Below are 25,295 nucleotides of genomic sequence, written 5' to 3' on the forward strand. Positions count from 1 at the left end.
CTTGAGAAATGCCCCTCTGGGAAGTTCCAGAATGGGATTTCTTTTTCATCTTAATTACTTGGACTGGTGAAAATCCAAGTAATTGAGAAATTTCAATTTTAATCTCATCCAGTGATTTGTCATCACTGGGGAGACCTTTCAAGACGACTTTGAACAATCGCTCAGTTTTGTCGTCGTATGTGAAGAATTTATGGCGCTTCTCAGTTAAATAGTGAAGAAGACGTTTGCGATCGTCAAAGGATCCCGGCAAAACGCGGCAGTCACCCTTCCTAGCAATCTGAAATGAAACCTTGATCCCCTGAAGGTTACTCAAAATCTCATTCCGGAAGCCAGAAAACTCGGCAACAGATACCACAATAGGAGATCGTCAGTTGCATTCTAGCAAAAAATCCGCTTGAGGCCCTTTCAAAATATTTTAACAACAGCCACTACACCTGATGGTATAATTGCAATATTTCCATTATCAGGCGACAGGTGGTGTTGCTGCGTGTTTGTATCAATGTAATATTGCATATAAACTAGTGACATCTGCTGATCGATATCGTAAGTTTTTAATGTTCCTTCCACACACACGAGGTGGAGAACAGTCTTGAAGAAATTGAAAGTAAACAGCCAGAATTTAGTATGGAGGTACAATGAAATCTCTTTTATTGTTTAGAACTGTAAAACAAGTCGTGGGTACAAAAAATCTAAAAATTATTTGTTGCTTTTTGACCTAGCTTTCGTATTGATGCGATGCGTAGTTGATGAGAACGGATGATTTGTCCATACAAGGAAATTAATTTTACTTTAAATGTTGTGGCGCCATCTCGTTCAAACAGTACCTTTGTCTTTGCCTTATTGGCGGAATCCTTTGCTTTTTCGCATGAATCGAATCACCTGGGCTAGAGGTATATTCGATTTGCTCAATTTCATCATTAATCAAATCGAACTGATTGCTCAGTTCGATTGGAGAAGAATTATTTCCGATATTAGAGTTAGAAGGAATATCTGAATTCTCCAGCTTCCTTCTATTTTTTCCGCGCTTGGGCAGGACGGTCTTGAAACCTTGTTTCTTTGAAGGAAGTGGAGACTTCAGAGACTCCTTCCTCTTGTTTTTGTTAATACTCATTGCTGAGCGTGGAGACGTGACCTTCTAAGAGGTTTTTTCCCAGAACGGTGTCCCTGCAGGATTACCACCGCTTGTCGGAATTTTACTTCCGCAAACGGGTCCAACGTAAAACGAAGGCACGGGTCCTTGCAAAGATCGTAACGGGATCAGTGGGTACAAATAGCGCTAAGAAGCACCGTTGAAAATAAAATAGCTTCGGGTAGTATAAAAAACTTCCTTCCGCAAAGAGAGAAAGAACCGCACAGCACGAAAGCACGATGCGGTCTGGAAATCGTGTATGTTTATTTACTTTTGGCTGTGGTACATCGGAAATCAGAAAAGGGGATCAAGTCTACCCAGTCTCCCCTACCGTTCGGGCTCAAATTCCGAACATGACTCATATTCCGAACACTCGCTTTTAAATGGCCGTTTAATTTTCTCCACATGAACTCGAATTCGTTTGTAATCTTTACATGCCTCGATGGCACAAAACTAAACAATGTTTCGATCAAACTAAATCGCCATGAAGGTAATCTATTGGATGATGAGCAACTCAGCAAAATTTTAACAAGATACGATGAAGTTTCAATTTATTAGATTTTTTTGAAGTTTTATATGGAAGATGCGATTTGGAAGTTCAATGGCTATTATCTCAATATGTGAAAAAACGGTATGGGACTGGTATGCGAGTGGGAGCAGTAAGGTGGAAGAGTAAATAACTTCTTTTAAAGCACGCATTTGGCCGGGATGAGGCCAAAAAGTAAATGTTTCCTTCTTTTAAACAACGCGGTAGCCCGGAATTAAACGGGTGAGTAAATGACTCATACTTTTTTTTTTAATATGTTATTTTTGACTGTTTAGTTTCTATTTTTAACTTAATTATTGAAACGCAATCTTACTTACTTGATGGGCTACAGCGCTTCGATGAATCTACGCCGAATGAAGTATCCTTCTCCACGGGACTCGATTCTGGGCCAATCGCTTCCAGTCGCCCTGAACATTGAGCGCCCTCAGGTCCTCCTCAACTGCAAAAAGCCATCGTGTACGCGGCTCTCTACGAAGCCTGCGGCCTCTCCCTGGTTTTCTACTAAATATTATCTTCGCTTGACGTTCTTCCGGCATACGAACAACGTGACCAGCCCACCGTAGTCTGCCGTGTTGTATAAGCTTAATAATATCCAGCCCTTTATATACCTGGTACAATTCGTGATTCATGCGACGCCGCCAGATACCGTTCTCTTGTTTACCGCCGAGTATTATCCGCAGCACCTTACGCTCAAACATTCCGAAAGCTCTCCGATCAGCCTCCTTTAACGTCTATGTTTCATGGCCGTATAAAGCCACCGGAAGAATCAGAGTAGTATACAGCGCGAGTTTTGTTTTCGTTTGCAGACTACGGGACTTAAGCTGGTTACGAAGTCCGTAATTAGTTAAGGGTTAATTCTGGATGCCCTGATCCGAACCGATGTTAAAGCATTTCATCCGTGGCAGATTTGGCAAATTGTCATCAAACAAAAAGTACACTGTTGAGTGATTTTTTATACAGAACTATCTATTTAATTAACATATAAAAACACGTACACAACAGGTGCTACGTTTCGGAAAGCATGGATGATTATGTGAGACTTGCGAACGTACAACGAGCGCTACTTACAACCGATTAGTAGGGAATGACCAAATGGACGAAGAACACAGTACGTAGAAATAAGGCAGCACACTGAAGTTCCAGTCTTGATCTCACTATTCCTTAGTAAATAAGGTGGGGGATATGGGTACTGAGAGCAAAATGTGGTGGTCTAGAAGGAAAACTTTTCGCCATTCTGTTGCTCTGCGGGATTGAACTCGAGGGCTCCGTCCTTTTCCTTCGGTGCACATTCCGGGTTGACGTCGTCCTGAGGGTAGAATAAAATTATTGTTTTTAGGGAAAAATGGATATTTTCTATTTTTATTTTTACATACCGCATCAGTGAAGTACGACTCAATGAGCTGGAATGCCTTCTTGTACACATCTTCGTTTTCATGGTTCTGCAAGGCTTCAAGTTTATCGAGCGCGCCGATTTCTTCGAATAATGTGCACAAGTTTTCTGTTCCTCCAATTTTCTCAGCAAACTGGAAAATGTTAGCAATTCCGCTGAGAACGACTCGCACTGTTCGACTGTCTTTAGCCTCCAGTAGATCACAGTAGGGTTTCATAACGGGATACTTCTCAACCAAGTGGATGATTTGTTCGGTTGAACCTCCGGTGGTGGTGTTCGTAATCGCCCACGCCGCTTCTTTCTGCGATTTGAAATCTCCCTTGATAAGAACTTCAATCAACAGATGGAAGATTCCCGAATCGAAGACTTGCGCAATCTGCTGTTGATTTCCAGCGGTAATGTTTGAAATTGTCCATGCCGCCTCTTTGACGATACTGTTTTTGCTGTTGCGGAGTAGCTTTCCCAGGTAGGGTAATGAACCAGCCGCGAGCACCGCATCCGTTTGGGTGTCACTTCCAGTGACAATATTTCCAACGCTACGCAATGCTGGGGTAATAATGGCAGGATTCTCGCATCCCAACAACCGTACTAACCGTGGGACAGCGCCGGATGCGACTACTGACTCTATTTTGATCGCATCATCGTCCGTCACATATGACAACGCCCAGCAGGCGTCAGCTAGAACTTGAGAATCTTCATGATCTAACAGTTTGGACAGAATTGGGATCATTGGTTCGACTCGATTGAACGGTGGAGGAGGATTCTTGTTACGACATAAGTTGGACATCAACCAAACGATGTTGCGCAAAAAAGAGAGCTGCGTGTTGCTGTTTTGAACCAGATAGATTATCGATTCTACACTGTTGAAGTTAAGAACGATGTCACGTGCCTTTGAGCCATCACCAGCAATGTTGCCCAGGGCCCAGACGGCTTGCTCGGCAACATTGTTCGAAGGAGAACTGAGCAGAGTAATGAATTTCGGGACAGCACCTGCATCTATCACAGCCTTGGTTTGTTCCGTTGTTCCGGATGCAATGTTTGTTAGTGCCCAAGCTGCTTCGAACTGGAGATCAACCCGATCGGAGCATTCCAGAAACTTAACACAAATTGGTACCAAACCAAGTCCGATCATCTTGTCGATGGGAGGGTTCTTCTCCCGGCTCAACATTTTTCTTGCCGTTTGGATAGCGACGAACTCTTTATGGGGATTGCCAGTGTTGACGTAGGTGAGAATCTCCTCAAACTTGAGTGCAATCGGACTTTGTGCATTGTTTTCCTGCAGCGGAGAAGTTACCGTCGGTTCTTCACTGGTGATGTTACGACGCTTGAAAAGTTGATCTTCCTTCTTGTTTTTCCGCAATTCGACGGTGACTTCGTGTCGGCGTTGGCGGAGTTCCTGTGAATAGCATTGCAAATAGAAACCATTTAAAGACACATTTTCAATAGATCAGTTAATGGATTGAAGGGCAACAAAGGAAGAGCCAATATTTTGAGGTAGCAATTTTGTCCCTAACATTTGAACTCTCGATAGATTTCTTGTCATTCTTACCCAAATATATATATTTATTTTATTTACATACATCATAAGTTTTGTATAAATTTGACGAATAATAAATACATAAATCGTAAAATATGCACAGATTTCTTTTACAGGCGGTATGTGATATGAGACAGGCAACTGAAATGCTGCGATGGGGGCGCGTTATATTTTACTCTACGATACCGAAACGACGCACCGCCACTTGCTGTCCAGCACGTGCACTTTCAGACGAGAACGGTTTCCCATGCATCATCATCATACACACATTATTTTGTATTCCGTGTATAGTAGAAAATCGAAAATTTGTTTTCAATAAAATGAAATATCTGCAGTTATCAGACGTCGCAACTCATTTCTGATTAGTGCGCATGATAGTACATCCATGCGTGCATGATGCGCACTACTAATGAAATATTTCAAATTGTCGCGACTCGCGTCGCAGCGCGAGTGCTCAATCGCGCGGTCCGGTTTGGTGCCGGCCCGACAATATGTGTAGGTCATCCGCTCTAACCTCCATCGACGATGTATAGGTAGTCAAAGCCAGAGTCTATTGGCACTTGGCAGTCTAATGTTGCATGAAGAAGAAGAAGCAGAAAAGATGATATGCGAAAAAAAATGCACGGGGAAGCATACGTAGAAAATTTTGAAACGCTTTTTAAAAATTCTAGAATCAATTTAATTAAAAACGGTTAGCAGTACGGGTCGGAAATTTCTTATGTTGTATAATAACAACATCATTTCGATTAAAAATTTTATTTAGTGATATTGCACTTCTTTCACAATATAAGAAATTTCCGACCCCGCACTGCTAACCGTTTTTAAATTGCTTCTAGAATTTTTAAAAAGAGTTTCAAAATTTTCTTCGTATGCTTCCCCGTGCCATATTTCGAATATCATCTTTATGCTTCTTCTTCTTCATGCAACGTTTGTTCGCCAATTATATGGTCGGGGTTCAGGCAAACCGCACCAAGCGGCTTGTTATCTTACTTGTGATATTTTGTTCGTACAACGACAACGGAAATAGTTTCATATCAATTTATGCATGCATTTGCTGTAGGATATCCTCAGCTATGAGGTTGAGGGTTATCCGATACGATTTGCGATCAATTAAATCTACCAAACGAAAGTCTTCGGAAAATGCTTCGGGTATTCTTTTGAAAGAATTTTTTAGGAACTCATGCAGAAGTATCTTGAGGAAAACTTTAGAAAACACCTGGAGGACTTTTTCCGGATATTTTGCTTTTAAGAATTCTTTTAAAATTCGTCGAAAATACCTTTAGAAACTCCTTTGAAAAATCCTTCGGCTATTCTTTCAAGAATTCCTTTAGCAACAATTCTTCATAAATCACTTACACTTTTATTTTTTTTAAATCCCTTCAGGTGATTTCTTTGAAAAATCCTACCGATATTCCTTGGAAAACTGATCTCGAAATTTCTTTGAAAGTTCCTCCAGAAATTGCTTTGAAAAATCCTAACTAATTTATTATTTTATAATATATTCCTAAAGAATTTCCGAGGGAATACTCAAAAGAATTTACTAAGCAATCTTTAATTGATTTCCCGAATAAATTCCTAGATTTCACCAAGAATAGCTTTGGAAATTCTCAAATAATTATTCAAATATTTATAAGGATTTTTTTCATCTTCTGAGAGAATTTCACTCATGATCACAGGGTATTGAAATTTCCCTGATTATGTCAGGAATTCCCTGACAATTCCAGGTTTTTTCCAAGTGGGGAGAGATTCCCTGATAATTCCAGGTTTTTCCAGGTAGTAGACACCCTGTTATATATTTAAAACACACTCCTCTTTCAAAATATGTAAATCTCACAATTGAGAAGTTTATTCTTGAGAGCCATGGTTTAGTATTCATGTACTTTCACTATCACTTTTCTGGTTAAAATCTGAAACTAAATAAAAGAACAATGGTCGTGATTTGTCCAGCAGTGTTCTTTTCATATTTAAAATCTATTTTATTTTTTTTAATTATTAGCTACTAGTTGAGCGTACCCGACAACCCCGAGTTGTATTATTTTGCATTGTAACTGTAATGTTTTTTTGTCTTTATTTGAGAGGTTTTCAGCCCTAAGACGAGCTCGGTGGTCTAGTGGCTATCGCTTCTGCCTTATAAGCAGGAGGTCGTGGGTTCAATTCCAGGCTCGTCCCTTTCCTACTTTGTATTTCTTTCTTAGTTCTTTCTGTGTTTCACGTTATACCAAAACGATTCCTACTGTTATAACCTTCCACACAATCCCAAAACCTCCCGTGGCAGCTATGAGAGGTCGTAGAGTTCTCTGCATCTTTCTTAAGTAGGTGTCCAACAAACCATCCTTCCCCTTCCTCAGCATTCGCAAGGACGTGGCCAGGACAGATCTCGACTATTGGAGAGTGCATTGCTTCCATCTAAGAGTTAGTGATTAGTCCCAAATCAATATCTGTGGTAACGGATGAAAGTGCTACTACTCTCATACAATAGGCTTGGCTTGTACCACCTACGAATTTGTGCGAACTGCTAAATGCTAATGCTAATGCTAATTTGAGAGGTTTTCAGCCCTAGACTAGCTCACCTCTTAAGAACTGTCAATTGTTGAGTATATTGCAGCGCCGCACTCTAGATCATTTTTATGCGATAGCATCGGGTTTCTCCCAACTCGCCCTAATAATGTATTTTGACAATTTTCTAACTTTCCCCGTCAAATTTGCAAACCTTTTTGTATATGCTGAGCTGAGCCCAAGACGAATCTGTTAGTGAGGAAATCTTGCAAATAGGTTCACCCGTTCGTGAGTTATATTGCCTCAAAGGAAATGCAAACTCAAGGCAAAACTTCCTTGGACTGTGAACCATTCCACCGATTCGTTTAACTTATAGTTAAAATTTGACAGTCCGATGGTTATTTCCCTGTGGCTAAAAATATGGATTTTATGCAAAATGTCATCAAGACAGATAAAACAAAACTAAGGTATGCGACGCACTAGAGATTCAGCTATTCTGATAATCAAATGTCTGGGAATCAACTAGAATCATCGTTTATAAGAAAGATTACTATGTTGACTTTGGTTTTATTTGGCGGGTTGGAAATCGGTAGTTCTCGGTAGGAATTTTGAAAAATCTGTAGTTTTCGATCTGTCGCCTGTGAATCGGTAGGAAAGTCAAAAATCGGTAGGACTACCGAGAAATCGGTAGGACTACCGAGAAATCGGTAGGACTACCGAGAAATCGGTAGGTCTGGCCACCCTGAGCCAAATCTTCCTATTGAACTGTCAAACCGTCTACCTATCGAGCAAAGTAAACAAATGCTTGTTGGTAAAGCGGAAGTATTGTTATCGCCATTGATTATTAAGGCAAATTAAAACACAAGAACTAAAATGTATTAGATTCGTTTTAGAAGCAGCGCAAAAACACTTCAATTCATCCCCTAATAAAGAAGCAACAAGAAACTGACTTCTTTACACTCTGTAGGAAGCCCGATTATCGAATTTGAAAGCTTTATAAGTGAACACTCCCGTGAAGTCACTTGGGAAGCATCCACAAAGTACGTCACGCTCATAGGGGGGAGGGGGGGGTTTCGAGCAGCGTGACTACTCATACAAACATTTTAGAGGTTTAATACAAAAAGTGTGACGAAGGGGGGAGGGGGGGTTGAAAATCGCCGATTTTTGCGTGACGTACTTTATGGATCTTCCCTTGGAGGATTGAACTAAAAAGCAAGTTGCCAACATAATAACATGAGCATCATTGAGCATCAGTGTAAGCAGATCCTCTTTGTGAAACTCTATATATAGACTCTGGTCAAAGCGTTCTTTGTTGGTAGTGCACGGTTTGGTGCCAGGGACGTTCCGATACTTCAAAATATTGATATTTGATTTGATACGATACTCGCATCAAAGTATCGATATCACCGATATATTGTAATGAAAATATCGATATATCGCAAAATCATATGATATTTCAAAAATGAAAATATTTAGAATACATGTGTTGTAGTTATTCAAATACCATTTTACAATAATCATTAGAAATTACTTTTTTCTAGAGTCTGCTTCTAGAGTGTGCCAGTCGAAAAATCATCGGCATTTTCGGCATGGCACTGACCTCGCTATTTTTCGTTCGGCTGATAAAATCAACTGAAGTTTCGAGAATATCGCTTTTTATTGTCTTTATTAGCGAGACTTTCAGCCCTAGGCTATCTCGTCTCGTAGGATAAAGTAGCTGAAATTCCACTGACAATTTATCTGCATTTCTCCTCGGGTTATTCTGATGCTTGACAACAGAAAATTCTATCTTCAGAAGCATTTTAAAGTTTAAATTTATTTGTTTAGAAAATACAGAATTTTCACGAGAAAATTCATTGACATATTCTCAACAGAAAAGGTAATTCTATTAAACTTTCACGAGAAATTAGCGGCAGGAAATTTTCTTCCACTTTCACGGGCATTCTTCAAAATTTATTCAAAAAAAATCCACCAGAAAAAAATCAATATTTTCATCAAAAAACCCACAAAAATATTGTAAGTAAATCCTCTTTAATTCCTACGGGGCATTATTTTGTAGTAAATTTCCATGTTTTCCAATTCTTCTAAATTTCAATTTCCACAAATCTTTTCTCAATTTCTAAAGTTGATTTATCTAATTTATCATAGGAACACGTCAAATATATATTCATTGGCGTAAATAAGTGGGGGGGATGGCTAGAGGGGGCTTAGCCCCCCCCCCCTAGAAAAAAATTAGCCCTCCTAGGATTTGAAAAGTTAGTTAGCAGTGATATAAATTTTCAACATATAGCATAATGGGTTATAGAAAAAGATTGAACACAAAATAATTATCTCCCATATTCATCCTATCATAATGAAATGAGTGGAAAACCAATGGGCTTGTTTCTCATTTTTGAGAATGATTCCTGTGTGGCAGTGAAATTGCACTTTGTGTTAAATATGAAAAATCGATATCTAATTCATTTGAAAGCATCAAAGTAAGCTTGATATGAACAATAGCGAAGAGCCACCAAAATAGCAAACAAAGCAATCGTGGTACTTCACCAGCAGTCAAAGACATGTGGTCAACCATCACGGACTGGAGTGACAGTTTTCCAGCATACTTCCGCTTGCCTAACAGCATGAGAATCTACACAAATCCAATCAGCATCCGAGAAGGTTTCTCATCAGCATCCAAGAAAAATTCTCATTGGAATTTCTAAAGAATTCCTTTCAGAATCATCGAAGAATTTTAACCGAAATCCAGTAGAATTCACACTGAATTCCTTTCGGTATCGTTGAGGGATACCCTTGGGAATCTGTGGGGGATACCCTTCATATGCTTCGGAATGCCTGCCTACTAGTTCGAAGATTTGTTCTGGAATTCCTTGATAATTTGTTTCAGAACACTTCGACGATTTGCTTCTACATCACTGGAACATTGCCTACGAAATCTCTGAATCATTCCCGTTGGAACTCCTGTACATACCCGTCGGAATGCCTGGAGGAATGTTGCATTTTTTTTTTCATTTGAAATAGATTGAATGTTTATTAAATATGCAAACATCGAAAAAGTTCTGTTATATAATGTCATTCAAGACCATTTTAGATTATTTTTCCAAGGCCTTGAAAATGTGGAACTGGAGTTTTAAACGACTAAAAAATTAGTGAATGTAGCAAAAAAAAAATAAATTCAATTCACCGAGTAGTGATACTGCCTTTCTCGTATTTAGCCAAGACACCAACCTTATATGGAACTAATATAGTGCGATGTATCATTTTCTTAATAACTCTAAAACGCAACGATCGATCGTTATCAAATTCAATAGTGATCAACTAGAATTTGATCTCTGTCGAATGCAACTTGTTGCGAGAAAATCGGTTAATGATTACTGTAAGCAAAGTTGTCTAATGTTTTTCTTAGCTTTTGTTCACACACATACACACGGACAGACAGACATGTGCTCAGCTCGTCGAGCTGAGTCGATTGGTATATAATACTATGGGTCTCCGAGACTTATATAAAAAGTACGTATGCGGAGTGAAATGATAGCCTTTCGGTTTATAACATTATCATCAGTATCTTTGCTCAGAAGATCGAATGATGGGATAACTTGCAATGCCTGGCTTATTTAGACTTTCGCTTTGTGCGCGAAATTAGGTATATGAGAGTAATTAGGGTGCCTAATTTCGTTTATTGTTGTTGCGTAGTTTCATTTGCAACATTCTAATGAAACAAAAGCAATATAATGCACAGGACAGTTTTACACTGAATAGAACCCGAAGAGTTCATTCCCGGACACTTTTTATTTAATTTTCAGGCGGATAACCACCGGATAACATCGACTAATGTTGACTTGAAAAATCTTATAGATTAGTGCCTGCAATAGCTATCAAATTCGACGTGTAAAATGATGCTAAACTTAAGTCGAGGATAAAACTACAGCAGCTTTTTCGATAATGTACCTATATAATATTGAAGATGTCTTATAAATATGAAACACATACCGTCAAACGGGGTGACTTGCAACACTTGGGTTTTCCACAAGTTTTTGTTTTTTGCCTTTCTCGTACAACTAAGTTGTACCGAAAGGCTATCATTTCACTCTAAATTCGTACTTTTGATAGAAGTCCCGGAGACCCATAGTGTTATATACCATTCGACTCAGCTCGATGAGCTGAACAAATGTCTGTCTGTCCGTGTGTGCGTGTGTGTGTGTATGTGTGTGTGTGTGTGTGTGCACAAAATGCCATAAAAAACATTAGCCAAATTTTCACATAGAAGCTCTTAACCGATTTTCTTGCAACAAGTTGCATCCGGCAGAGACTAAAACGCTGTTGATCACTATTGAATTTCATAATAATTGCGAATTGTAAAAAATATATAATATTAAAATAGTGATGAGACATAATCACATAGAACAATACCCAAGTAACAATCGCAATGCTTCGAAGATTTATGCTAGTTTTATAGAGGTTTTATTACGGCATGTAGAAATGCTTAAAGTTTTATTTTGGTTTTATACAGTTGTCATTTAATCAGATCCTCAAGAGTACTTGAGAACTACGTTTTGAATTCCAATATAAAACCACAGCTCTTTAGGTTTTATAACGCTCCTGTGTTCCTCCTCAGAGCTAAGAAATGGAACTAACATAAAACCAATAGTTTAGTTATATGTTGGTTTTGATCAAGACTTATAAAAGCTACCAAGCTTCGTAAAGTCCTGTATAAAACCCACATATAACCTTTAATCTCGAAAAAGACCTGCATAGGAATACGAAGCTTTAAACTACTACAATGGATAGAAAACAAATTTCAATTTCAGAACAAATTGTTTGACCCACGGAAGTCTTTTCATTTCGATTTCAGTCGAAAATTAAAAAAAAAACAATTTTCAAGCAGTTTTTTCTACGTCGTGAATTATGTAGGGGAACTGATTTGATCTCCATCTCACTGAATATTCATCTCATTGGAAAGCAAAGAAACACGGTACCAATTTCGTCGCTTCTTTTTGTCAACATAAGTGCACCTGCTGAAAAAAAATACAAATCAAATACCTTTCCATTGCTCTGCTTTTGATGGGATGAACATCGGAGCCATGAGATGAAATCCAGGAGCAGTTCCCTTATATATTTAGGTCGTCGAAAAAACTGTTTAAACAGCATTTGCCGATGAGGGGAATGAAAATATGCATTTCATCCATACATGGTTTACCACTTTAACACAGTAAAACACTTTTATGGCTCAAAATGTTCCATTTAACAATTGTCACTATATGCTGTTCAATTGTAATACTTTTTTTAAGAATTACCTGCATGCGATGTCGAGGGCAAAAAATGTTTGTTTATGATTTTTTTTGTATCTGTCTACGTTGTCATGTTGTCATTATATATAAAACTGCCAAGCTTTTAGTTTGGCCAAGATAAAACTTGCTAGTCGTAACATGGTCTTGATAAAGGCCAAGATAAAACCTCTAGTAGTTTCAAATGCCAAGATAGGGCCAGTTCAGGAGTAGTGGTTATATAGAGGCATATTTTATGCAATCAAAGTTTTATTCGAAAAAATGTCGCCGATTTGAAAAAAAATAATGAATTTCATAATCGAAATATCATGCACATTTATGTTACACCTTTTAAACGGTAAAATTGATCATCTAAATAAGTTTTAAGAATAATGCTTTGATTATTTGATCAAACAAAGCGACTATTCATTGAAATTATTTCGAAAGTAATTAACTAAGGCAATTAATTAAACTTAAAAAATTCTAAATAATGACAAATTAACGAAGCGCATTGCTAAAATACCGATTATTTATCATGGTTTCGCCATGAAAAATCTCTGGCACGCCTTCAAACATGCATAGAACACCAAAAGCCAGATATGAACTTTTATTGAACATGGCTGATAATAATTCTTATATTTTTGTTGCTGACATGTAATCCATATAATGCAGGAAGAAAAACATATTCCTATTCTAGTATAAACGATAAACAAATAATCGACCTGAGAGTTGACAGCTGTCTAATTATCGGCTTGTTTGTTATATCATAGTCATGAAGCGGTTGTATCATGGTTATATAGTGGTTCTCAAAACCACCAAGACTTGAGGAGGTTTTATGTTGCATGTTTTACGTGAGACTTGAAGTATATTATAAAACCGTTGGTTCTGAACTAGAACGCATATCAGGTTTTAATGATTGCAATAAAACTGGGCCAACTGGCTGTAACATGGTTATATAGAAATCTACAGGAGGTTGTGGAAACTGCGAGGACTGCATGGAAGGTTTTGAGATTAGGTTTTGAAGAACGCTATAAAACTCTGATACAACCTCAATTGTTACTTGGGTAATGTGTTATGAAAAATGCCTTGCATCTATGAATATTTTTTATCCGTTTCCTTGCTCCGTGTTTATCCGTGGCTTGCTCCCATTACGAGTTTCATCATACTATAAAGATGCTCGTGTTGCGCGCATTTAGGCGTAAGCATGCTCTTCGTTCAGTTTCATAGTACTATGAAATTGTCCGAAAGTCAAAATTCGAACATAGGAAATTGAAGAAACTTTTGGCAGCGCCATCTGTCGTCTCCTAGTGTAAATTTTCTATCATAACATTAGACGGTGTAACTGTTTTGCCTTTCTTGTACATCATCTAGGTGTAAGCGTAAAGGCTACATTTATTACCTTTTTGCGCGAGAAAGGCACCATCACCGCTAGGTGGATTAATCTGGGTTTTTTACAATAAAAATATACCCAAACATCGATCTATGTCATCACGCATCCCTAGTTTACATTGTATTTGTTGTGCCTAGTTGGTACTTAGGTGAAAATATAATTCACTGTTGTTTTTTTTGTATTATTTTGTGAAACTGTTTCGTTAATTGCAAGTCGAACGTATTTTTAAATTTGTCCCCCTGCGGTGTGACTTGCAACAGCTGATACACAATAGTTTATTTTTCAAAAACTGCTGATTCAGTTTTTAAACATTTTTTTGCCTTTCTCGTATACTAAGTATACGGTAAAGGCTATATGATCGCTCCAAAAACGAACTTTTTATAGAAGGCCCGGAGACCCATAGTGTTATATACCAATCGACTCAGTTCGACGAATCGAGGTGATGTCTGTGTGTGTGTGTGTGTGTGTGTGTGTGTGTGTATGTGTGTGTGTGTGTGTGTGTGTGTGTGTGTGTGTGTGTGTGTGTGTGCGCAAAACTACTCAACAAAATGTCACTCATTTTTCGGGCACTTATCCTCAACCGATTTGCTCGCAACAAGTTGCATTCGACGCAGAATCCTGTCCCATTGATTCCTATTTGAAATTGGCCAGATCGGACTATGGGATCGAAAGTTATGGTCAAAATACAAAATCATACGAAAAAATCGCGTAAAAAATGTCACTCATTTTTCGGGCACTTACCCTCAACCGATTTGCTTGCAACAAGTTGCATTCGACGCAGAATCCTGTCCCATTGTTTCCTATTTGAAATTGGCCAGATCGGACTATGGGGTCGAAAGTTATGGCCAAAATACAAAACCCTACGAAAAAATCGCGTAAAAAATGTCACTCATTTTTCGGGCACTTATCCTCAACCGATTTGCTCGCAACAAGTTGCATTCGACGCAGAATCCTGTCCCATTGTTTCCTATTTGAAATTGGCCAGATCGGACTATGGAATCGAGAGTTATGGCCAAAATACAAAATCATACGAAAAAATCGCGTAAAAAATGTCTCTCATTTTTCGGGCACTTATCCTCAACCGATTTGCTCGCAACAAGTTGCATTCGACGCAGAATCCTGTCCCATTGATTCCTATTTGAAATTGGCCAGATCGGATTATGGGATCGAAAGTTATGGCCAAAATACAAAATCATACGCAAAAATCGCGTAAAAAATGTCACTCATTTTTCGGACACTTATCCTCAACCGATTTGCTCGCAACAAGTTGCATTCGACGCAGAATCCTGTCCCATTGATTCCTATTTGAAATTGGCCAGATCGGACTATGGGATCGAAAGTTATGGTCAAAATACAAAATCATACGAAAAAATCGCGTAAAAAATGTCACTCATTTTTCGGGCACTTACCCTCAACCGATTTGCTCGCAACAAGTTGCATTCGACGCAGAATCCTGTCTCATTGTTTCCTATTTGAATTTGGCCAGATCGGACTATGGGGTCGAAAGTTATGGCCAAAATACAAAACCCTACAAAAAAATCGCGTAAAAAATGTCACTCATTTTTCGGGCACTTATCCTCAACCGATTTGCTCGCAACAAGTTGCATTCGACGCAGAATCCTGTCCCATTGTTTCCTATTTGAAATTGGCCAGATCGGACTATGGGGTCGAAAGTTATGGCCAAAATACAAAACCCTACGAAAAAATCGCGTAAAAAATGTCACTCATTTTTCGGGCACTTATCCTCAACCGATTTGCTCGCAACAAGTTGCATTCGACGCAGAATCCTGTCCCATTGTTTCCTATTTGAAATTGGCCAGATCGGACTATGGAATCGAGAGTTATGGCCAAAATACAAAATCATACGAAAAAATCGCGTAAAAAATGTCTCTCATTTTTCGGGCACTTATCCTCAACCGATTTGCTCGCAACAAGTTGCATTCGACGCAGAATCCTGTCCCATTGATTCCTATTTGAAATTGGCCAGATCGGATTATGGGATCGAAAGGTATGGCCAAAATACAAAATCATACGCAAAAATCGCGTAAAAAATGTCACTCATTTTTCGGACACTTATCCTCAACCGATTTGCTCGCAACAAGTTGCATTCGACGCAGAATCCTGTCCCATTGATTCCTATTTGAAATTGGCCAGATCGGACTATGGGATCGAAAGTTATGGTCAAAATACAAAATCATACGAAAAAATCGCGTAAAAAATGTCACTCATTTTTCGGGCACTTACCCTCAACCGATTTGCTCGCAACAAGTTGCATTCGACGCAGAATCCTGTCTCATTGTTTCCTATTTGAATTTGGCCAGATCGGACTATGGGGTCGAAAGTTATGGCCAAAATACAAAACCCTACGAAAAAATCGCGTAAAAAATGTCACTCATTTTTCGGGCACTTATCCTCAACCGATTTGCTCGCAACAAGTTGCATTCGACGCAGAATCCTGTCCCATTGTTTCCTATTTGAAATTGGCCAGATCGGACTATGGAATCGAGAGTTATGGCCAAAATACAAAATCATACGAAAAAATCGCGTAAAAAATGTCTCTCATTTTTCGGGCACTTATCCTCAACCGATTTGCTCGCAACAAGTTGCATTCGACGCAGAATCCTGTCCCATTGATTCCTATTTGAAATTGGCCAGATCGGACTATGGGATCGAAAGTTATGGCCAAAATACAAAATCATACGCTAAAATCTCGTAAAAAATGTCACTCATTTTTCGGGCACTTATCCTCAACCGATTTGCTCGCAACAAGTTGCATTCGACGCAGAATCCTGTCCCATTATTTCCTATTTGAAATTGGCCAGATCGGATTATGGGACCGAGAGTTATGGCCAAAATACAAATTCATACGAAAATATTCCGTAAGAAATGTCACTCATTTTTCAGGCACTTATTCTCAACCGATTTGCTCGCAACAAATTGCATTCGACGCAAAATCCTTTCCCATTATTTCCTATTGAAAATTGGACATGTCGGACTATGGGATCGGATATTATGACCAAAATACCTTTTTTCATAAAAATCACAAAAAATGTCACCTATTTTTCGGACACCTAACCTTAATCGATTTACACGCAACAAGTTGCATTCGACGCAGAATCCTGTCCCATTGTTTCCTATTGAAAATTGGCTAGATCGGACTATGGGATCGGAAGTTATGGCCGAAACACCATTTTAGCCTTTTTATACGAAAAGGCTGTATGTTCGCTCCAAAAACCAAACTTTTACAGAAGGCCTGGAGACCCATAGTGTTATATACCAATCGATTCAGCTCGACGAACTGAGATGATGTCTCTGTCTCTCCCACTTCATACGGGAGTTTGGCAGAAAGACGGTCATGAGATTTATATCATAACAAATATTGCCCTCCGCTCGCGTGATGGGAATGACAGTTTTCTTTTTGTGTAGTCGGAGCTTCAGTTCAACTAACATCCAAAAGTGATATCCTTAAAATATATGACTGGGTGAAATAAAACAGGGTTATGTACGTCAAAAAGATTGGAAAAGGAAACAAAAATGTCGAAATTCTTATTAGCATATTGTAGATCAAGCTGAAAACCGAACCGAGGTCCCGCGAAATCGCATTTTCTCGCATTTCCGGATGTTGCAACTGCATCGCGAGTAGTGCGCAACTGTGCCATAGTCGGGCACCACTCGCGATGCAGTTGCGACATCCGGAAATGTGACAAAATATGATTTTCGGTTTTCAACTGGATCTACAATATCTTTGCCATAAATAATCTGATTTTCATAGAACGGACAAAGAAATTTGTCTTTTTTACTCCTAGCCACTAGCTCATCTTTTTTCAAGCACACACATTTTACGAAGGTCGAGAAAGGCACCATCACCGCTAGGTGGATTAATCTGGGTTTTTTTGAGCTAGCATTGATTTTATGTTACAGAATTCCTTTATCATGCCGCGAAACTACAAGAAACCTACAGGAAGTCGCATGTATTCTAATTTTTCAAAGAAAACTTTGATGAAGGCAGCGGTAGAAGTTAAAAAAAAAACAAATTGTTTATACGGGAAGCCGCTTGGCGGTACGATTTGTCCCTAACAACAATTTTACGTTATCCTAATACAGAAAACAGTAAAACTAAGACTTATTGTGGTCAAACAGTGTTGAACCTCCAAGAAGATCCAACACATGTGTGTTTTACTGCTTGCTGCGGAAATGCATTTTCAAAATAATGATCTTAACATAATCGTGGTAATTTGGATGGCGGGGAAAGAAAGGAAAACCGTTTTAATAACAACTATCCAGGGAATGATGATGGTGCACACCATTCTTAAATCGACATAAAGCACTTTCAACCCGATGATTTAAAAATATCAATCGATCCGTTGAAATCGTAAAAAATCGAAATGAAGGCAGGGGGATCCCTCAAGTAAGGCCCCTGCATTGACAGTGGTGAAGAATGACCCAGGATGAAAAATCACTATGATTAAGTTGTTCTAAAACATGTTATGATTGAATTCGATGAAGTGTTGCAAGTCACCCCGCAGTAGGGGTGGCTTGCAACACCCATCATTTTGATATTATTTTTATATTTTTATTATTGTTATATATCTGATTATATGTCTAATCACTAATATTAGGACACATTGAAAGTATCATATACTAGTAGAATGAATAAATCCTTTTAATTCAGAATTATTGAGAGAGAAACTTGAAAAGTGTTGCAAGTCACCCCGTTTGACGGTATTTGAAGATGTCCTATGTAAGAGATAGCGGAATTTAAGACTTTTATACATGATGTCTCTAAAATTAAAACTTTTTTTTAAAACACAGGCTAAACATTGCTCATACAATGCCTTACGGTTTATATTTCAGAAGAAAACGACATATTAGGAATTATGACTTGTGTCAACTAAAATTCAAGAGGTAAAATCTAAGCAAAGCTCCAGAGGGTCGAAATATAGGGGCATACCATTTCGACTGAAGAATGGGTCACTGACGGCTGTCTGATACCGTTATCTGCATATTTTGAACAATGGATGCATGCTTCTATTGGTCAACTGATTATATTTCATCAAACCAATAAATATAAACATGAGCGAAATTAGGAACTATCCTATTTTCATGCGCGAAATAAAGACCATACAACGGTCTCAGATTTGAACAGTATTTTTTTTAAATAAGCAGCAAAGTTTGCAAGTAACATTTTTTTGAGGACCTAAAATCTTTCTACTTCGTGATGCAGTAGCAAATGTTCCCAAATGGCCACTACATGTTTTTCAATCAATGTTTTAACTTTGTCAGTTCTTAAGTGCGTAAAATTAGGGTCTTCTTCTTCTTCATTTTCGTTAGCATTACATCCCCAACTGGGACATTGCCGCCTCGCAGCTTAGTGTTCATTAAGCACTTCCACAGTTATTAACCGCGAGGTTTCTAAGCCAAGTTACCATTTCTGCATTCGTATATCATGAGGCTAGCACGATCATACTTTTATGCCCAGGGAAGTCGAGACAATTTCCAATCCGAAAATTATCTAGACCGGCACCGGGAATCGAACCCAGCCACCCTCAGCATGGTCTTGCTTTGTAGCCGCGCATCTTACCGCACGGCTAAGGAGGGCCCCTGCGTAAAATTAGGGTACTTCACGGTATACAAGAAAAGCAAAAAAAAAAAATTCTAATTTGAAATTTTTTTTCCAAGGGGGGACAACCTTGGGAAAAATGTGGAAAAAATCAATATTTTTATAATAACTTCGGAACGAAATAGCCGATTGGGCCAATTTTTAATAGTAAAAAATAAGGAAGGATTCCGCGTCGCAAAGTGCCAAAAAGTGTGTCTCACATACATCACCTCAATTCGTCGAGCTGAATCGATTGGTATATAACACTGTGCTGCCGTGAATCGCATATCTGTCCCATCTCTGCTGGATTTCCTATTTATATGGGACAAATATGCGATTCACGGCAGTATGGATCTCCGAGCCTTCTATCAAAAGTTCTGTTTTTGAAGCAAAGCTATAAATAGCCTTTACGTATACTTAGTATACGAGAAAGGCAAAAAAGGATCGTTTTCCACTAAGTGTAAACGAATGAATATGTAACAGAAAAGAAGTTGGCCCTAAAATAGGCTGTTTAAGGCCCAAATTACCGTAATCCAGTCATTGACAAGAAAACAGCCACGTGCTTGTACCACCCCCAGGAATAAATCCGCCCACTGAGGAGAAAATGCATTCCCCAGCTGAATCGGGGAAGCACTCTTGTTTTAAAACTACATCAACATATAGTGGTGACTTCAATACATCCGTGGGATGCTTCAATTGGATGAATTTCGTAATATTATTTGAAAAAACTGCCTTTTGCAGAAAATATTGCAAAGTTGAAAAAATATGTTTCCAGGAGGGGAAACCGTCGATTTACTCTCACGCTCTCTTATACTTTGCAGATACTCGAAAATCATCGTTCAGTGTTGCGTGTTGATTTGTTCTATATGTTTTGCTTGATTTCTCGAATATGTACGTAAACATCAAGCAATAATCTATGAAAATGATGCTTTTCATGCTATATATTGACACTAAATATTAGATATGAGCTAGAACTGTAAAAACACAAGCATTCATAACAACGCAGGTTATTTATTTTTTTCATAATTCAAGTGTTGATAATGTAATGAAATGCTAAAATAATGATATAATGCTAAAACGGCATCACTTTTCATGTACACAGAGAGAAGACCAATCATATGGTCATGTAAACAATCCATTGAATCTGGACGAACATGTGAGAAGGTAGTCAACTGCATCATAATTTTACATTCATGTAAAATGCATGTAGGAAATTGTGTAATTAGGAGAAGGATGCACAACAAATCAATCTCAGATGCATGTTTGAGGTTGTTTATGCGTATCACTATAATCTGTGCGCTGTACAGGTATTGAAAAGGACGTTAATATCTTGTGGAAATATATAGAGTTTGATACCTTTTGAAATGTTTGTGTACTTTGTACAAAATCAGATCTGAGCGAATGAGTAGGCTCTCCGCAAAAAAAAAGAAGCGAACAGCAAGAAAAAGAAGTCGATTTGATGTATGACATTTGAACCTTAAAACATAAACAATGTAAACATTCAAATACTTTTCCTAGTTCAGATACAAATTTTGCACCAACAGATTATTGTGCTGAATAAAACCGCATTAAAAGTAACAACAAAGCTTTTTTTTACGATGGTATACTTAGTGTTCTGAAATTAATTAAAGACTGTATCGAAAATAAGTTAGGGGAAAGTGGGGCAAGATGGCCACCCTAAGCGGTAACCCTTGTAAAATAGTGACACTATTCCAAAATCTGCTGATTTGTCCATGAAACACCTTCATGATGACCCTTCTTTGACATAAGTATCAATATACACTGATTAATAACGTTTCAGTATCTTAAAAATTGGTTTAAAAAAAGGTGTTTTTATGATGCATATATTTACCCCCTCGGGGCAAGACGAGCAAGGCCTCAAAATTATATAAAAAAATTGCTAAATTTATTTAGAACAGGGGACTCTTTTCCTGCACTTCTATGGATTATGTACAAACGATGTATCGCTTGAAAATGCCGAATTCCATGTTGATTTGTTGACCACTGGCTCTATGACAATATCAAAATTTGCCAAAAGCTGATTTTTACGATTAAAACTATATTCGTTATTATAAATCATCTCTGATTCAGGCAGAAACTCTTTTGATCATTTTTAAAATGCATTTAAGGGTTAGACGACTCTTAATCCTGAAGATGACCTTGTTTCTAATACAGTTGGCAATACCGCCCCAAGCCGACATATATACAAAGATTTATATCCTATCGATCATTATGACTGTGAATCTCCTCAAATTATTATTGTAGATAGGCTATAGTTATATAAATGCCTTGGTAAGTATCAATTTGTGCTAAAAAATCAGTAATTTAGGCTTCAATCCCTAAATAATGTAATCACAAAATTATAAGAAAAATCGAATTTCAACTAAACCATCTTCAAATCAATATTACAAGAACAAGTGAGGTTGTCAAAGCGCGTTTTTCAGTTGTATAGCCCTTTTACATTATTGTTAATCATCCCTCGTAATAATAATGTGAATATAATGCTCACTTAAGTCATACTTAACGTTGGCTGTCTTGCCCCATATGGCGATCTTACCCCACTTTCCCCTATCCCCTTTCTGAGTGTTACTAATCAAAAGCGCATGAAGGTATTGTTTGTTTTAAGGCTCCCCCAGACCCAAGCGATTTCATCGCATCGACGGCGACAACTAGTCGCCGCGATTCTATCGTTGGGTCGCTGCAGGCAATGCTCTATTTACGTTTCCATACCAACGGCGACAGAATCGCTGTCGCCTAGGGAAAGAATCGCATCGCGACTGTCGTGTCGCGTTTGGTTGGGTGGAACCTTTATCCTGCATTAGATGTATTCACATGCTAAGTTTCAAATCAGAATTGTTTTGTTTGTTGGAACTTTGCTGTTTCTGATGTATCGCAAATTGAAAGTGATATTGAAATTCTAGTTTTGGACACATGGCTCCGTAAGGTCATCGAGATGAATGATTTGACCAAGTATTTTGCTATCCACCTCGCAAAGGAAAAAAATCATAGGCAAGCTTGGGGAATACTACACGTTCGCTAACCTGTTTGAAAAGGAAGAAAATCAAAATCAAGTGACCGGAATTTGAACCCGAAATGAAATTTTATAAAACGAAGTAATTTTATGCCGATTTATGACTAGGAGAAAAAGAAAAAGGATAAATTTTGGAATAGTGCAATATTTATTCAGTATATTTTTTCATAAAAGTAAACAAACAGAATTAACATATATTGCTAGGCAATTTCTAATATTTTTTAAAAAATCCATCTAATTTTATTCGAATAAAATTTGTTTTTTTTTTTTCTTTATTAAAGAGGCTTTCAGCCCTTGGCTGATTCACCTCTTGAAATAAAATAATGTGGATTATTTTCGATACAGTCCAGTTCATAAACCAATCTAATAACTTTGACTATCAATAAATTTCCCCTCAAATTTTAATAATTTGCTTCCTTGACCTGAAGTAACCTGTAATCGTTCCCAATAAAAATTAAAAAAATGAAATTAAAACATTTTTTGGGTCTTCCGTATCTCGCGGTAAGATGCCCGGGTTCAATACAAGATAATGCTGACGGTGGCTGGGTTCAATTTCCTATCAGAGGTTTTAGGAATATTTTGGTTTGGCCATAGAGATATGGTATCATCGCAGGTAGCGAATGCAAAAACATAACTGGACTAAAAACCTGGAAGTTAATAATTGTGAGAGTTCTTAATGATTACAAAGTTGTAAGGCTGGCAATGCTATAGTGAGTTGTGATGGCAATAAAGGAGAACCCACAATCACGTTTTCTATAATTTTTTTAACTACTCTACATTGATTGCACAGAATAATATCTACTTACCGCATTACTTTTGACTCCATGTTTGTAGGATGCCATTCGGCTGTTTGGAGCTCCAGCATTTTCTGTATCCATTATCTGTAAACGTATAAAAGGTCAATATTAACTTGTGGTTCATTGTCCTTCCATCCGAGTTAAATAACCTCAACTGCCATTTTTACTTACCTTACAAGTAGTTTCGAAATAACAGATTATTAAAAACAAACAAGAAATATCTTCAAAGTCCGTTATTTAAAAAATAAAAATGAACTAAACAAATGTAACCAATTAAAAAAAAACTGCAAAAACACGAACACACAACACGGATCGATCCTCCTTCTCTGTAGGAATTCAGAAACAGTTTGAATAAAAGAAATCGTCAGGACAAACGGTGGAAATGATCGTTATTCAAAAATTGAGATCGCGATTTTTGTGGTTGTATTCGTGGTTTCGCGACACATTGTCGGACTAGCGCGAAATGTGCGGCTGTCCAATGTTTCCTATTGCATAGGTGAGGAAGAACTTTTATAGCGAATGTGTTAGTAGACGATCGAATGTGAATGAAAATAAAGAAAATTCCTATAACAAATGCATCTTGGCCACTAATAAAAATTCACACATTTTTAATGGCAAAAATCTAAAGAATAATTTACAAATAAACATTATGTGTGCGTTAATAACCACCCGCTAAAGGAAGATCCACATGAAGGTCATTTTAGTAAATAAGAGTTTTATGTGTGTTTCCACATATATTCTATGCGAATTCACATAGCCGTTATGTGGGAGATGCAGTAGTCAAAATTTATGTGTGCCACCAAGTGTGTCACATATAATGAATATGATTGGATTTTTGTCAGTGTTGGGGACCATATGTGCAGCTCAAAACCGAATTTTTCAACTCGCAAAAGGCAAGTGAATTGAACTTGTATGTAGGAAAAGAAAAGATATTTTAGTTACTAGATAAAGATTGTCGCTGTCGTCGCTGTCCGGAACATCTTTTGCTGGCGAGGATAGGGGAGCTAAATGTCAAAGAAGGAAAATCCATACGATTTGACAGGTATGTACCACACATGTTTCGGACAGCAGAACAAAGGGAACAGTAGCGACAATTTTTATCTAGTAACTAAAATATCTTTTAGGAAAAGCTTTCACTACTACTTACGAACGGGCTCCCATAAGAAGTCGTAAAATTTACGTCACCATTTTTTGTTTACATTTTGCACCATCCACTAATACGCTTGCATTTGGTCTTCTGCCTCACCTTAGTATCTATCTTTGGCTGTCAACTGTAGACCCTCGTGTCGGAGTCCGACAAAACAGATGCACGGTAATTCTACACTGAACCAAAATATCATCCTCACATTGAATGAAAAATGTAATCCGCTTATAGGATCCCCCAGACCTAAGCGATTTCATCGCCGCGACGGCGACAACTATAGTCGCCGCGATTCTATCGTCGGGTCGCTGCAGGCAATTTTCTATCTACGCTTCCGAATCGCGTCGCGACTGTTTGGGGGAACCTTATCTCTTCATTTATATCTGTCTATTTACGAATGATGGAACGCAGCATATGCAGAATCCATCTCGATTGAAAAGAAAATCATTTGCTGATCGATTTATGTTCGGTTTAGCAATGAATGATTTAAAACAATTGTCATTTTCTTTTGTCATATGGTGACAGTAAGTGAGCATCATCCTTGGCATCATCTCTAAACCGGATGATTCTTATTTTGAACCAGCCCCACAACGCAAATCATTATTGTCAGATTTTCTGGATATGATACACTGCGCGGCGTTTGTAATGTTCCCAAATTAGGGTCTCGCCGACATTTCTCACCAACACGAACGCAGGTTCGTGGTTGCAAACAATGCCATTTGATTTAGCCGTGACAGCTGCTCGTGGTTGCCAGCCGGGTGGCATCCCTATCTCACACAATAGGTTTGTTTTGCAGCCAACATTACGCGACTGTATCCCACTGACGGTTCTGTATCCTAATGAGAATCAAATGTGATGTTTGTAAACAAAACAAATACTATCATGAATTTTACATTGAGATGTTGGCTACAAAAACATGGCGTCGTGCCACCGACCTGGTGGTTGCAAACAAACCGAGTAAAAGTGTGAGTGAAACG

The 25,295-nt window shown here is 38.1% G+C and overlaps 1 protein-coding gene across 1 annotated transcript; it reads right to left on the reverse strand.

Annotated features, from left to right (window-relative positions):
* Positions 1–2,621: 2,621 nt before the first annotated feature.
* Positions 2,622–23,579, reverse strand: LOC134212575 (importin subunit alpha). The gene is made up of 4 exons (XM_062690561.1): positions 23,349–23,579; positions 23,187–23,261; positions 3,050–4,462; positions 2,622–2,982 (listed from the first exon to the last, which is right to left on the reverse strand). Exons 2-4 carry the CDS (start codon positions 23,256–23,258, stop codon positions 2,887–2,889), a joined length of 1,581 nt encoding a protein of 526 aa, XP_062546545.1. The 5' UTR covers positions 23,259–23,261; positions 23,349–23,579; the 3' UTR covers positions 2,622–2,886.
* Positions 23,580–25,295: the final 1,716 nt, after the last annotated feature.

This window comes from Armigeres subalbatus, chromosome 2 (assembly GCF_024139115.2).
Source record: "Armigeres subalbatus isolate Guangzhou_Male chromosome 2, GZ_Asu_2, whole genome shotgun sequence".
Taxonomy (NCBI): Eukaryota; Metazoa; Arthropoda; class Insecta; order Diptera; family Culicidae; genus Armigeres; species Armigeres subalbatus.

Bases quoted from the DNA above. Each gene is read 5' to 3' on its own strand.
- LOC134212575 (XM_062690561.1), bottom strand. From the start codon at position 23,258: ATGGATACAGAAAATGCTGGAGCTCCAAACAGCCGAATGGCATCCTAC. The intron at 4,463-23,186 runs GTAAGTAGATAT...TGCTATTCACAG, and splicing joins ATGGAGTCAAAAGTAATGCG to GAACTCCGCCAACGCCGACA. The intron at 2,983-3,049 runs GTATGTAAAAAT...TTCTACCCTCAG, and splicing joins AGTCGTACTTCACTGATGCG to GACGACGTCAACCCGGAATG.